Below are 12,806 nucleotides of genomic sequence, written 5' to 3' on the forward strand. Positions count from 1 at the left end.
ATTTTTTTTTATTTTGTTTATTTAGTTTTGGCTGCGTTGGGTCTTTCTTGCTGCGTGCGTGCTTTCTCTAGTTGCGGCGAGCGGGGGCAACTCTTTGTTGCCGTGCCTTGGCTTCTCATTGCATTGGCTTTTCTTGTTGCAGAGCATGGGCTCTAGGCATGTGGGCTTCTGTAGTTGTGGCTCTCAGGCTCTAGAGCGCAGGCTCAGTAGTTGTGGCACATGGGCTTCGTTGCTCTGTGGCATGTTGGAACTTCCCGGACCAGGGCTTGAACCCTTGTCCCCTGCATTGGCAGGCAGATTCTTAACCACTGCGCCACCAGGGAAGCCGACCCTTTTAACTTTTTAATCTAAGTCTTAGTTAAGTATTTGTAATAGATTTTTAGAAAAAAATTAGAGGTTAGTTTTTGTGCCACTGCCTGTTTGTTAGCATATCTGTTTTAGTTTTTTTTTAAAAAAACCATGTGTACAGTGCTTTCAGTTACTGAAACCAGAAATGCTCTGTTGGAATCATTGGTTCTAATGTTTGGTATAAGTTACAAAACCCTATAAGATTATAAAACCTATAAAAAATTTTGGAGCAAAATATTGGTGCCTGGCCATTCTATTACACCCATCCTGAAATGATCTTGTACCTGCTTAAGTTAGAAAAAATGCATATAGCCTTGCTTATAATGAAATATCTTGAACATAAATTAAGTGAAAAATTTTGAGGGTTGTAGACATATTTTTTACTCTTTTAACTCTTTAAATTTGTGTTTTATTTAGATGGACCAGTCTTACAGTCCAGATGAAAACGAAGTTCGAACTCTCTTTGGTCTTCGTTTAAGCCAGAAGAGAAATAATAGTGTTGTCAACAGGTCATTATTTAGCAACATTGTTACCAAGAATAAAGATGTAAGTCTGAAAATATCTGAACTGAATACTAGTAATTCAGTAGATCTGTTTTTAATATTTATATGCTTATGCATTTATTAAGGCCCGTATTTAAAACTGGTCGATATGCAAAGAGCTAGCTCATCTTTGAGTTGTCAAGTAAGTTTGAGAACTTAAAAAATGAACAGAAGACCATATTAGAAGTTTCTGTGCATATGTATATATGTAGTTATTTACCTTCAATTCTACATATATGGGATCATGTCTTTTATAAATCTGTTCTGTAACTTGCCTTTTTTTCTGTGCACTGAGCTACAAGTGTGTTTCTATATCAAGAAACATAGATCCACATCTTCATCTGAAAGGCCATGTGGCAATCCATGTACTATGATGGATATTTAAGTTGTTTCCATTTTCAGTGCTGTGATTGATGTTTTCACATAGTCACGATTTTGCTCTTGTCCTGTTGTCATCTTTTAGAAGGACATATTCCTAGGATAAAAATGGTTTTCTTTTTGTATTTACATGTATTATATCAATTAATATGCACAGCTCCCTCTGGGCGGGGTGTGACTGCTGTCAACTCTGTTGTAAAGATCACAAAATTGTGACAGAGAGGACAGTTAAGACATTTGCCCAAGGTTATACTATAAGGAAATGGATGAGCTAGTAGTATTTGTTTTTCTGAAATCCCTTAATTGGGCCTTCAGTTTTAAAGGATATTTTTGCTGGGTCTAATGTTGGCTGTACTTTCTTTTCAGTACTTCAGATGTGTAACTGACTTCATTTTTTTCTGGTCTTATCTGCTGGTATGCCTGGTATTTTTTTTTTTTTTTTTTTTTTTTTTTAAAACATGGGTGAATCTTTTTTTTTTTTTTTTTTAATTATTAGCACCTTTAATTATTATTTATTTATTTATTTATTTTTTGGCTGTGTTGGGTCTTCGCCTCTGTGCGAGGGCTTCCCCCAGCTACGGCAAGCGGGGGCCACTCTTCATCGCGGTGCGCGGGCCTCTCACCATCGCGGCCTCTCCCGTTGCAGAGCACAGGCTCCAGACGCGCAGGCTCAGCACCTGTGGCTCACGGGCCCAACCGCTCCGCGGCATGCGGGATACTCCCAGACCAGGGCTCGAACCCGTGTCCCCTGCACCAGCAGGCAGACTCTCAACCACTGCGCCACCAGGGAAGCCCTGCCTGGTATTTTTGATTGCATGCTGGGCATTGGATATTGATGAAATAAAAATTTCATATTTTAAGGCAAGGCAAGAAAAATTTAAACATGAAACTTCTTCTCTGCCCTTTGGCCTCCTCCTTCCCCTCTAGCGTGCATTGTGCATCTGCATTATGCGTTAACCAGGCTTCCTCAGTGGCAGAAATACCTGCTCAGCCATAAATCTCAATTTTTCTTCTTCTGGTGCCAGCCACGTCGCTCCTTAGAAGATAACATTCCTTTCTCAATCCTGTGAGGGGTCACGATGACCCACAACTCTGCCTTGTGCATGCAGACATCTTTGGTGAACTTTATGTACAATGCCAATATATCACTTCCCTTAAAGATAGTGATTGGTACAGAGCAGACTGGTCAGACAACGTGGGGAGATTCTGGGCTGCACCTAATGGAAGTTCTTAGCTTAAATACTTACTTATGACCTTATTAATATTACTAGCTATTTTATTTCTATTCTGCCTATTTTACAAGATTACTGTTTCTTCCAAATATGTGACTGAGCGTTTGATAAAAATAATGATGACTAGGGGAGTTGAAATGATTGGCCAAATACATCTTTCTATAAGATCAATGATTATAATAGTGTAACTATAGATATGGGAAGAAGCAACAAGAGGGAACCATTTCCTGGACCATAATAGACTAGTAAGGCAGGTGGTCCAGAGGCTTTTGGTTACTGCCAACAGGGCCTAGTCCAGTAATAGCACATCGAGTGGCTTATCAACGAAATCCTTGCCCGAACTGAATGAGCATTCCTAGCACCATGGGACAAATTAGTCACAAAATGCCTCCCAAACTTTGGTTGAAATTAAGACCAAAAGGGAGGGGATCGTAAAATAAAGAATGTCGCCCACCATCCAGTTTTGCAAGAATCAAGTCTTTAGCCACTGCAGTCACTGAAAGGAATTCAGGATGAGGTACTTTGTGCTCTGGGAAAACTGACAGAACTGGCCCTCAGATAGTTAGATACTTTCAGGAGATTTTGTGAACCCAGTTTCTTGTATCTTCCCATACTTAGAAAAGCACTTAAAACCATTAACTAAGATGTCTGTTCCTCGAGAATAGCAGTAACCTTCTGCCGAGAAGTGTGCTTGATTGCACGTGCCCCTTCATCGAAATCACGTATATACTGGCCTCCCCCCTTACCTATTTGGAACAGTTCTCAGAGCTCTCTGAGAGACTGTCTCCTGGGTTCCTCAGGTTGTCTCATATAAAATTTTCCATATCTTTTGTAAGTTGACTATTTGATCAGTTTTTTGGTCCGCAATATGAAAGAACCATATAGATATTTTGAGGGTCTGGATGGTGTTTTTTTCCCTTCACAGAGTTGACTTATGCGGGGCTGAGCTCATTTACCTCTTAGTTACTGCCTTGCAACTTGGAAAATGCCTTGAGGGGAAAAGCATAGTCACGTTCATTTCTTCCTGCTTCCTTTATCTCTGGGGTCTTTGCCTCTTGCCTCTCAGTACTTGATATTTTATGAGCTCTGTATTCAATTTTTCTATTTGTTCTTAGAAAAGGATTAGTCTCTGAAGAAGTCATTTTGTAACAAGTGGACAATGGTTGGCTATTGTTTCCGGGTCTGAGTCCTGAGACTTTAAGTAGAATGCTGAAAATAGGCTTTAACATCTTTATCAGGATGGTTCTGTTAATAAACATATAGTGATTAAGACATGATCTTTGTTGGTTTACTGGTTATTCTTTCATTTTTATCTTTGAAACTTAATGGTGCCCTGAAGTGAAGGAACATGTAGGACTCATATATAGAAAGATCTTTCAGTCCTTTGGAATCCACTCCTTTGGCCAAGGCCCTGAGGTACTGGGGTAGCAATGCTTTTAAGCAGCTCACAGTAAAATGAGGCTCTTTTTTTTTTTTTTAACTTTATTAACCTGGGTGGTTAATGTATTTTTTAAAATACCAAAAGGGTATTGAGCTAGAGGTACCCGTGCTGACAACTGTGTCTACCTATTGAGACTCTTACTTTTGTAAGTTTTCCTTGTAGTTTTATAGGTATTGGACTGATTAATTTAGTAGCACTTGATAGGTTTTGTGCCTCTGGCTGTGCTAGCTTGGATATTTTTACAAGGGTTTGATTTTAATCTTTTATCTACATTCTTTTGTACTTGTTCATATGTATTTTTAATGGAAATTTGGAGACCTAACTAAGGATGAGAATGATGGTATTATCCTCCTTTATATTCCCCTCTCTTCTTTTAAAACAGGTTTTTATTAATATTCCAGCCTCAGAATCATCAGATTATACTATTAGGTCTAGAATGGTTTCAGTCCTGAGAAAGCCGGAGAAGTGTAATGAGTGTGTGTTAAGTATTAACGAACATGCTTGAATTTTTCTCTCTTCTCCCATTTTTCTTGAATAATGCTTCAGTTTGTTTTAACTATATGTGCCATGTTTATCACACTGGATTCTCTCACTCCCACCCCTTGACGTGTCTCATGGTCCTTGATCCTAACTCGGGATACTAGGGTTATATTTGAAGGTAGGCAGCTAGGAAGGCTGGCTTTTGTTATTAATCTTTCTTAGAACCAAAGGAATAACATGTATAGTTGGCAACTCAAAAGAGCAAATGCAAATAGGAAAGGATATACTATCAATACATCAATAGCACCTTAGGGTAATAAACTCTTAAAGAATTCTAACAGTGGTTTTTAATTAAGCTTTTAATTTTGAGTTTAAAAAGTAAAAATTATAGATACACATGCGGTTTTAAGAGTTCCCATGTATCTTTTACTCCATCTCCCCTAATGGACAGTGTCTTGCAAAACTATTAATACGCATCACAACCTTGATGATTGACATTGTTGCAGTCAAGACACAGAACATACCCGTCCCTACAAGGAGGCTTCTGTTGCCTTTTATAGCCACACTCACTTCTCTCCTGCCTCTGCCTCCTCTGTAACCTCGGGCAACTACTCCTCTGTTCCCCTTTCTGTAACTTTCATTCACTGTACATTCATGAACAGGTTTTTGTATGAACATAGTTTTCATTTCTCTGTTCTAAAGGCCCAGGAGTGTATTTGCGGGCTGGCATCATAGTTGCATATTTAGTTTAAGAAACTGCCAAACTGTTTTCCAAAGAGGCTGTATCATTTTATATTTTACACCAGCAACGCATGCACGATCCCAGTTTCTCTGCATCTTTACCAGGTTTCGGTGTTGTCGCTTTCTTATTGGATAGGTGTGTAGCAATATCTCATAATTTTAATTTGCATTCCCTAATGCCTAGTGATGGACATTTTTTCATGTGTTTATTTGCCATCTGTATATCCTTTTTCTTGAAATGTCTCTTCATGTCTTTTGCCCATTTTCTAATTATATTTTTATTCTTGTAGCTGAATTTTGAGAGGTCTTTATATATTGTGAATACTAGTTCTTTGTTGGATATGTGGTTTGCAAAATATTTTCTCATGGTCTGTAACTTGTCTTTTTATCCTCTTAATACAGGATCTTTTCTAAGAGCAGAAGCTTTAGTTTTGATGAAGTCTGACTTAACAGTTTTTCAGTTAGATAATTTATCAATTAGCTGTGCTTGTATCTTTTGTCCGCTTAGCATACCAACATAGATCATTATTCTTCTTTTCAATTTGTATTTGCTCTTTATATTAAAGATAGGGACATTTTTAGTTATAGTAGTTGTTTCATTCTGTTTGAACCGGTAGTACATAATACATTTTTGAATACTTTCTACGTAGAATATTCTAGGCAAACAAAAAATGATCCTAATTTGGTTTTTCCTGAGCAGTCTTGGCTGTATGTGCATCAGTTATTTGTAGTGTCTGTGAAAATTACTCTCAGTGTTTTTTTTGAACATAAATTTTATCACATCTCCAGTTATTCGGTGCTACTGTGATAGAGAAAATACTGTTTGTCAGTTTTGGAGTGGTTATGGTATTTCATATCTAGTGTGATACGTAAAGAGGCTTAAGCCAAAGTTTGTTGCAAAATGGCATCAATTTGAGTTTGTGATGCATTAGGCGTCACACAGAGTTCCATGACAAATATGTTAAATATGATTCTTTCAGTAAAACATGATAGTGTCTCCTATGAACAGTTAATTTCACTCCCTTATTTGAGGGATAGAACTATATTATAGGCCTGTTATAAGGGACACATAAGATGCTAAAAGTTAAATGAAGGTTTAAAAAAAAAAAAAAAAAGCCCCATTTACCATTCTGTGTTTTTTTAGTTGCCGGAATCTGCGCTCAGAGACCTCACTGTGGCCACCATTGCTGTCAAGTATACTCAGTCTAACTCCGTGTGCTATGCCAGGCACGGGCAGGTAACCAAGCTGTCAGACTCACCTTGGGAGGACTGTTGTTTTACAAGATGATGTCCAAAAATCCATCTGTCTTGGGAACTAGACTGCTTGAAAAGGAAAATTTGCCAAGTTTTTCTCTTCCGGGTTTGTCAGTATTTACTCAGTAATGATTACAAAGTATCTTTGGAACTAAGTATTAAAATTGTTCTTATTGCTTCTTGCCTGGAATGAGTTGGCACGTTTTGGGTTAGGGGACAATGGCTGCTAGGGAACTAGTTTTTTTGCTCCCCTCATCCTTATCAGTAGCATTTCCAGTGAAGAGAGAGTAGAACGTAAAATAGATAGCTAGTGGGAAGCAGCCGCATAGCACAGGGAGATCAGCTCTGTGCTTTGTGACCACCTAGAGGGGTGGGATAGGGAGGGTGGGAGGGAGACGCAAGAGGGAGGAGATATGGGGATGTATGTATATGTATAGTTGATTCACTTTGTTATAAAGCAGAAACTAACACACCATTGTAAAGCAATTATACTCGAATAAAGATGTTAAAAAAAAAAAAAAAAGAGAGAGAGTAGAACATACTGCCACCCACTAGCCCATCGTTTTGCAGCATAAAGGGTATTTTTATTTATACTTCTAACGTCATTTTACCAAGAATCTGTAGACTAAGGGTTAACATGATGAAAAATCTGGTTTACTGAGGCATAATTTATATACAGTGAAATTCACCCTTTTTAAGTGTAGAGTTTGACCAGTTTGCACAGATTATATAGTGGTTTGACCGTGACCACTACCACAGTCAAAATATTGACCATCTCTTACTATCTGATGTTAAGCTAGGTATTTAACTTTTCCTAGTTAAAAGCCATAGGATGCAGGACTGAGCTGGCTCGTCCCTGGGCCTCTCCTAGCTCCAGGGTAAACCTGGTTTTGCTGTGGCTTTAGCACTGTTTCTTCTCATAGTGTCTTGAGCTCCTCTCTAGCCATTTGTTAAATTATTTGGCCCATAAGTGGGAGGGGAGGATGGATATTAATTGGCATGTGACCTGGAAGACCTTTTCAAATTCGGAATTTAGGTGATTGCCTACTGTTGCAAGATTGCTAATCTGTAATACCAAAAACCTGGGAGACTGTGGCTACTTGTCTAATAAGTTCCAGCAAGACCACGCTTCACTACTGATGTCCAGGAGCTCTAGAAACTTGCAGATATTAATTAATAGCCATACCTCAGATTTCACTGAAGAGGTAAAACATATAAATAATAGTTAAAACGTGTTACACTTAACCTTTTTAATGACTTAAAAATTATTTGTATTTCTCTTATTTCAGCCTGATTTTCTTTTCCCCCCACAAAATTGATGGATTTGGGGGAATATGCACAAAAGAGCCATTCGGAAGTGTGTTGTTATTCATTTTAACGTCCATGTTCTTCATTCTTCAGGTTATTGGCATTGGAGCTGGACAGCAGTCTCGGATACACTGCACACGCCTTGCAGGGGATAAGGCAAACTATTGGTGGCTTAGACATCACCCACAAGTGCTTTCTATGAAGTTTAAAACTGGAGTGAAGAGAGCAGAAATCTCCAACGCCATCGATCAGTATGTTACTGGAACCATCGGAGAGGTAAAAGGGCTGTCGTTGAGTGTGGGTGGAGTGTATTAGTATGTTTACCCTTTTCTGTGTAACAGACTATCTTCATTACTACAAAGAGAAAAGATACTTTTCTTGAAGTTCTGTATTATCTAAATTTACTAATCTAAACTTCTTCTGTCTCATTTACCTTTCTTTGGCGTTCTTTATCCCTTTCTGACACTACAGATCATCTGTCTTTTTAGATTATAACCACTGGTTTAGTTTTGTATGTTTGTACCTCCCCTGTTGATTATAAGCTTTTTTTTTTTCCTATAAATTTATTTATTCATTTTTGGCTGCGTTGGGTCTTCGTTGCTGCGCGTGGGCTTTTTCTAGTTGTGTCAGGCAGGGGCTGCTCTTCGTTGAGGTGCGCAGGCTTCTCATTGCAGTGGCTTCTCTTGTTGCAGTGCGTGGGCTCTAGGTGCACAGGCTTCAGTAGTTGTAGCACACGGGCTCACTAGTTGTGGTGCACGGGCTTAGTTGCTCCGCGGCATGTGGGATCTTCCCGGACCAGGGCTCGAACCCGTGTCCCCTGCATTGGCAGGCAGATTCTTAACCACTGCCCCACCAGGGAAGTCCCTATAAGCTTTTCTTTTCTTTTTTTAAAGATTTGTTTGTTTGTTTGTTTGTTTATTTATTTGGCTGTGTCGGGTCTTAGTTGCAGCATGCAGGCTTCTCTCTAGCTGTGGCGCGTGGACTCTCTAGTTGTGGCGCGCGGGCTCTAGAGTGTGCAGGCTCAGTAGTTGTGGCATGCGAGCTTAGTTGCCCTGTGGCATGTGGGTTCTTAGTTCCCTGACCAGGGATTGAACCCGTGTCCCCTGCATTGGAAGGCGGATTCTTAACCACTGGACCACGAGGGAAGTCCCTGATTATAAGTTTTGATGGCAGCAGCTGTTTTTCACCCATCTTGGGTGTCTGTCACAGTGCCAGTCATGATGCTTACTGTGTGATAGGTGTGTATTTAACATTGCATACAAATTACTTGATAGCAGGTAACAAATGTCCCTCTACATTTTCTACAAACTCCATTAACAACTCAGTGTACTTGTGTTATATTTCATGTTCTTTAATGTTTTCTACTTTGAAGCAGGTATATGGGAGCATTAAAATTGCAAGTATTAGGTAGCCTGCTAAAAGAATAGGATTTAGCCCAGTTTCTGGAAATAGAAATGCTTAACAGGTACTGGATGCAAAACACAAAGAGAAGCTTGGTGATCAAAAACTCAGTGGTCTTCTGAGGGGGCGAGTCAACTCCACTGGGTTGTCCATTCAGGGATAGGAATCCATGACAAGATTAACAGGTGTCGTTGGAGAGTGTGCTTTGTAACCAGGAAGTGCTTCAAACAGCTTTTTTTTTTTTTTTTCTAATTTATTTATTTATTTTTGGCTGTGTTGGGTCTTAGTTTCTGTGCGAGGGCTTTCTCCATTTGCGGTGAGCGGGGGCCACTCTTCATCGCGGTGCGCGGGCCTCTCACTGTCGCGGCCTCTCCCGTTGCGGAGCACAGGCTCCAGACGCGCAGGCTCAGCAGTTGTGGCTCACGGGCTTAGTTGCTCCGTGGCACGTGGGATCTTCCCAGACCAGGGCTCGAACCTGTGTCCCCTGCATTGGCAGGCAGATTCTCAACCACTGCGCCACCAGGGAAGCCCCAAACAGCTTTTTTTTTTTTTTTTTTTTCCAAACAGCTTTTTTTAAAAATTACTTTAATATTTGCTTTTTCTGCTTGATATTACACAACAAATTGTGCTGTAAGTCCTGGAAGAGAACTTATATATGTGAATAAGAATAAAAGTATATTGTTTAAGCCTTTTGGCTTAAACCCCAAATAGAAGTACTTTTTAAAAATGAATACTGTTGAGTCATGTTCTGGTTGGTCTATTAGACTGACTCTGTACTTAAGACTAATTATTGTAGAAATGTGCTTCTAGAAATTATCTGTTTCCTTGCTTGCTTTGATACAGGGATATAAAGCAGTAGGTTTAACTTAAGAGATTAAAGAACAAAATATATTTGGAATAAACTGGCTTGTAAATGGTACAGTCTTTATTTGGTACACTTAAGATTAATTTTCTTCCCTAATGAAATGTTATACAGCATCAAAAAAAGGTTCTAGAAATATGGACTTGGATATAAATGAGTCATTATTTATAATTAAGTCCTAGGAAAAATGCCCAAGTGGTTTTCTGGCATTCTGATTTGTATCAGATAGTACTGAAGATGGTGTAAAACCTGTCTTTCCCCTCTGCCCCCACTCACAGGGTGAAGATTTGATCAAGTGGAAGGCACTGTTTGAGCAGGTCCCCGAGTTATTAACCGAGGCAGAGAAGAAGGAATGGGTTGACAAACTTAGTGAAGTTTCCATCAGCTCTGATGCCTTCTTTCCTTTCCGGGACAATGTAGACAGAGCTAAAAGGGTAAGTATGGGATTGGTGTGTGTATGGATTTGGTCATTATGCAGCAACCATTTCAGAGATGCTGCTTCTGATTTTTCAGTTCTATGAGTTATATTATATAGCCAGGCTATGATGATGTGATATATCAGTAACATCTAGAGTGTTGTTTTGACTTCTCCTTTTGTTGTATGGACAACCCAAATCCCGTTATTTTGCCTCTTGACCGAATCAGTCTGCAGTGTGAATCGTTGTTAGCTTGCACTTGTTACTGGGTGTGAGGGGTTGATTCTGGACATGTTTTGGCATGAGGCTGTGTTTTGAGAGTCCGTCTCTGTCTCCCCCTCAGAGTGGCGTGGCCTACATCGCTGCCCCTTCCGGTTCCACCGCTGACAAAGTTGTGATCGAGGCTTGCGATGAGCTGGGAATAATCCTCGCTCACACGAATCTCCGGCTCTTCCATCACTGACTTCTTCACACATTACTTTATACCCTGCCTATGTGTAGGTGAAAAATCACATATGGAATTTTGAAAATAACCTTCTTTAAAAAATAAAGCGTTAAATTTTAATAATCTTGGAGCCATGGTGTCTGGCAGTTGTATTTAATTTGTCTTAGTTGTAGGCTCTTTAGTTTGACAAACATTACACATGGTTCTCTGTAAGAAATACAGGAGCATCCCTGCCTCCTGGGGCTCAGCTCATCCCAAAATGTTACCTGTGTGAGCATCTGAAAATCATTAGGTAAGCCAAAGAAACGAGCAGCCACCGTAGCAGGTGGCACAGGCATCTTAAAGTCCCACTAGTTTACTCATAGGGGATTCTGCTCATGAGTTTCCACTAATCATAGTTCTAAAGAGTGTGGTTGACTGCCTTCTGAACAAACAGCAGATTGTAAGCCGTGGACTAGAAACTGAGGGGAGATTAAAGCTTCTGTTGGCCCGACATTAGGACACTGCCAGTACTTACTCTTTCCTCTGTTAAGTGAAATGTTTCCCATAATTTAAACCAGTCCTTGATGTCCCCTCTAGAGCTACCTAAAAAATGTATTCAATGTTTGGTGCCCAGAAATGGACCCGGTATTCTCCCAGGTTTACTACTGGAAGGAAGTAGGGCACAGTGGATGGCAATGCCTTCCTGCATCCGGACATAATTGTGCGTGTATGTGCCCTGCCCATGTGGTCCTGATTGTTCACATATTACACCGAAGGCCAACTGAAACCTTTTGTCATCTTTCACCTTAAAAGTTGAGTCCTGCCCTCTTCCCGTGTCCTTAACCCACTTGCCCTAAATTAAAAGATTTCTGATGGGTTTTTTTAAGGTTATCCTTCTAGTCATTAATGTATTGACTAATCTTCCGGCACTTGTATAGTTAGTACCCTCCCACACTGAAAACAAGGCTGACTTGTGTGCCCAATAAAATACTGTAGGAAAAATGTGTGACTGCTGAGGCTAGGCCGTAAAAGGCATTACAACTTCAGCCTTAGTTTCTTGGAGTTAGCCAGTGCCACGCTGTAGGTACCTTTAAGCAGCCCTGCTGAAAGAGAAACCATCTTACCAACACTACCTGCCCGCCATGTGTGAGACCTGTCTTGGAAGTGGAGCTCCAGTCTCAGGCGACATCTTGCTGCCACCTCTTGAGAGACCTGAGCCAGAACTGCTCAAAGGAGCTTCTCATGAATTCCTGGTACACAGAAACAGATTATGTATTGCTTTAAGCCATAAAGTTCTGGGGTGCTTTGTTAGGTAGCAATAAACAGCTGATACATATTTTGGCTTATAACTTGTTAAGTGTGCATTCTATCTCCCCTTGACCAAAGGTTAACACTGAGGGTATAATTATTGGAAGAATTGTTTCTCCATTTAACACTCTACGGTTTGAACTCGTTTACATAAATATCTTAAAGAATGGTACTACAAACTATCTCAATTAGATATAAATACTCATGTCCAGATTTATCAAATTAATTCATTCTCTAATCACTGTTTTACATTTGCAGAAAAGAGGACCGTGTGAGAGCTGAAATTCCACCCACCATTACTGCCCAGATATGCAGGCACAGTATTAATTTTTAAAGACTCAAAATGCTTTTTTCTAAAAATATTTTTAAAATTTATTTATTTTATTTATTTAATTTTGGCTGCATTGGGTCCTGGTTGCTGCGTGCGGGCCTTCTCTAGCTGTGGCGAGCGGGGGCTACTCTTTGTTGCGGTGCACGGGCTTCTCGTTGCGGTGACTTGTCTTGTTGCAGAGCATGGGCTCTACGCCTGTGGGCTTCAGTAGTTGTGGCTCACGGGCTCAGTAGTTGTGACTCGCAGGCTCTAGAGCGCAGGCTCAGTAGTTGTGGTGCATGGGCTCAGTAGTTGTGACTTGCAGGCTCTAGAGTGCAGGCTCAGTAGTTGTGGTGCA

General features: G+C 40.1%; 1 protein-coding gene across 2 annotated transcripts in view; it reads left to right on the forward strand.

The window, feature by feature from the left end:
- The window catches only part of ATIC (5-aminoimidazole-4-carboxamide ribonucleotide formyltransferase/IMP cyclohydrolase), a 34,486-nt gene extending 22,071 nt beyond the window's left edge, over positions 1–12,415 (forward strand). Inside the window, exons 12-17 of one of the 2 annotated variants that reach the window (XM_036858785.1) lie at positions 766–894; positions 6,307–6,399; positions 7,818–8,000; positions 10,266–10,421; positions 10,747–10,900; positions 12,397–12,415. In XM_036858785.1, the coding sequence (XP_036714680.1) occupies positions 766–894; positions 6,307–6,399; positions 7,818–8,000; positions 10,266–10,421; positions 10,747–10,866 (681 nt within the window). In that variant the 3' untranslated portion in view covers positions 10,867–10,900; positions 12,397–12,415. Of the gene's footprint in view, positions 1–765; positions 895–6,306; positions 6,400–7,817; positions 8,001–10,265; positions 10,422–10,746; positions 10,979–12,396 lie in introns of those variants that run through there. The other variant, XM_036858784.1, reaches the window with a different exon arrangement.
- The last annotated feature ends 391 nt before the right edge of the window (positions 12,416–12,806 follow it).

Source organism: Balaenoptera musculus, chromosome 7, assembly GCF_009873245.2.
Source record: "Balaenoptera musculus isolate JJ_BM4_2016_0621 chromosome 7, mBalMus1.pri.v3, whole genome shotgun sequence".
NCBI classification, from domain to species: Eukaryota; Metazoa; Chordata; class Mammalia; order Artiodactyla; family Balaenopteridae; genus Balaenoptera; species Balaenoptera musculus.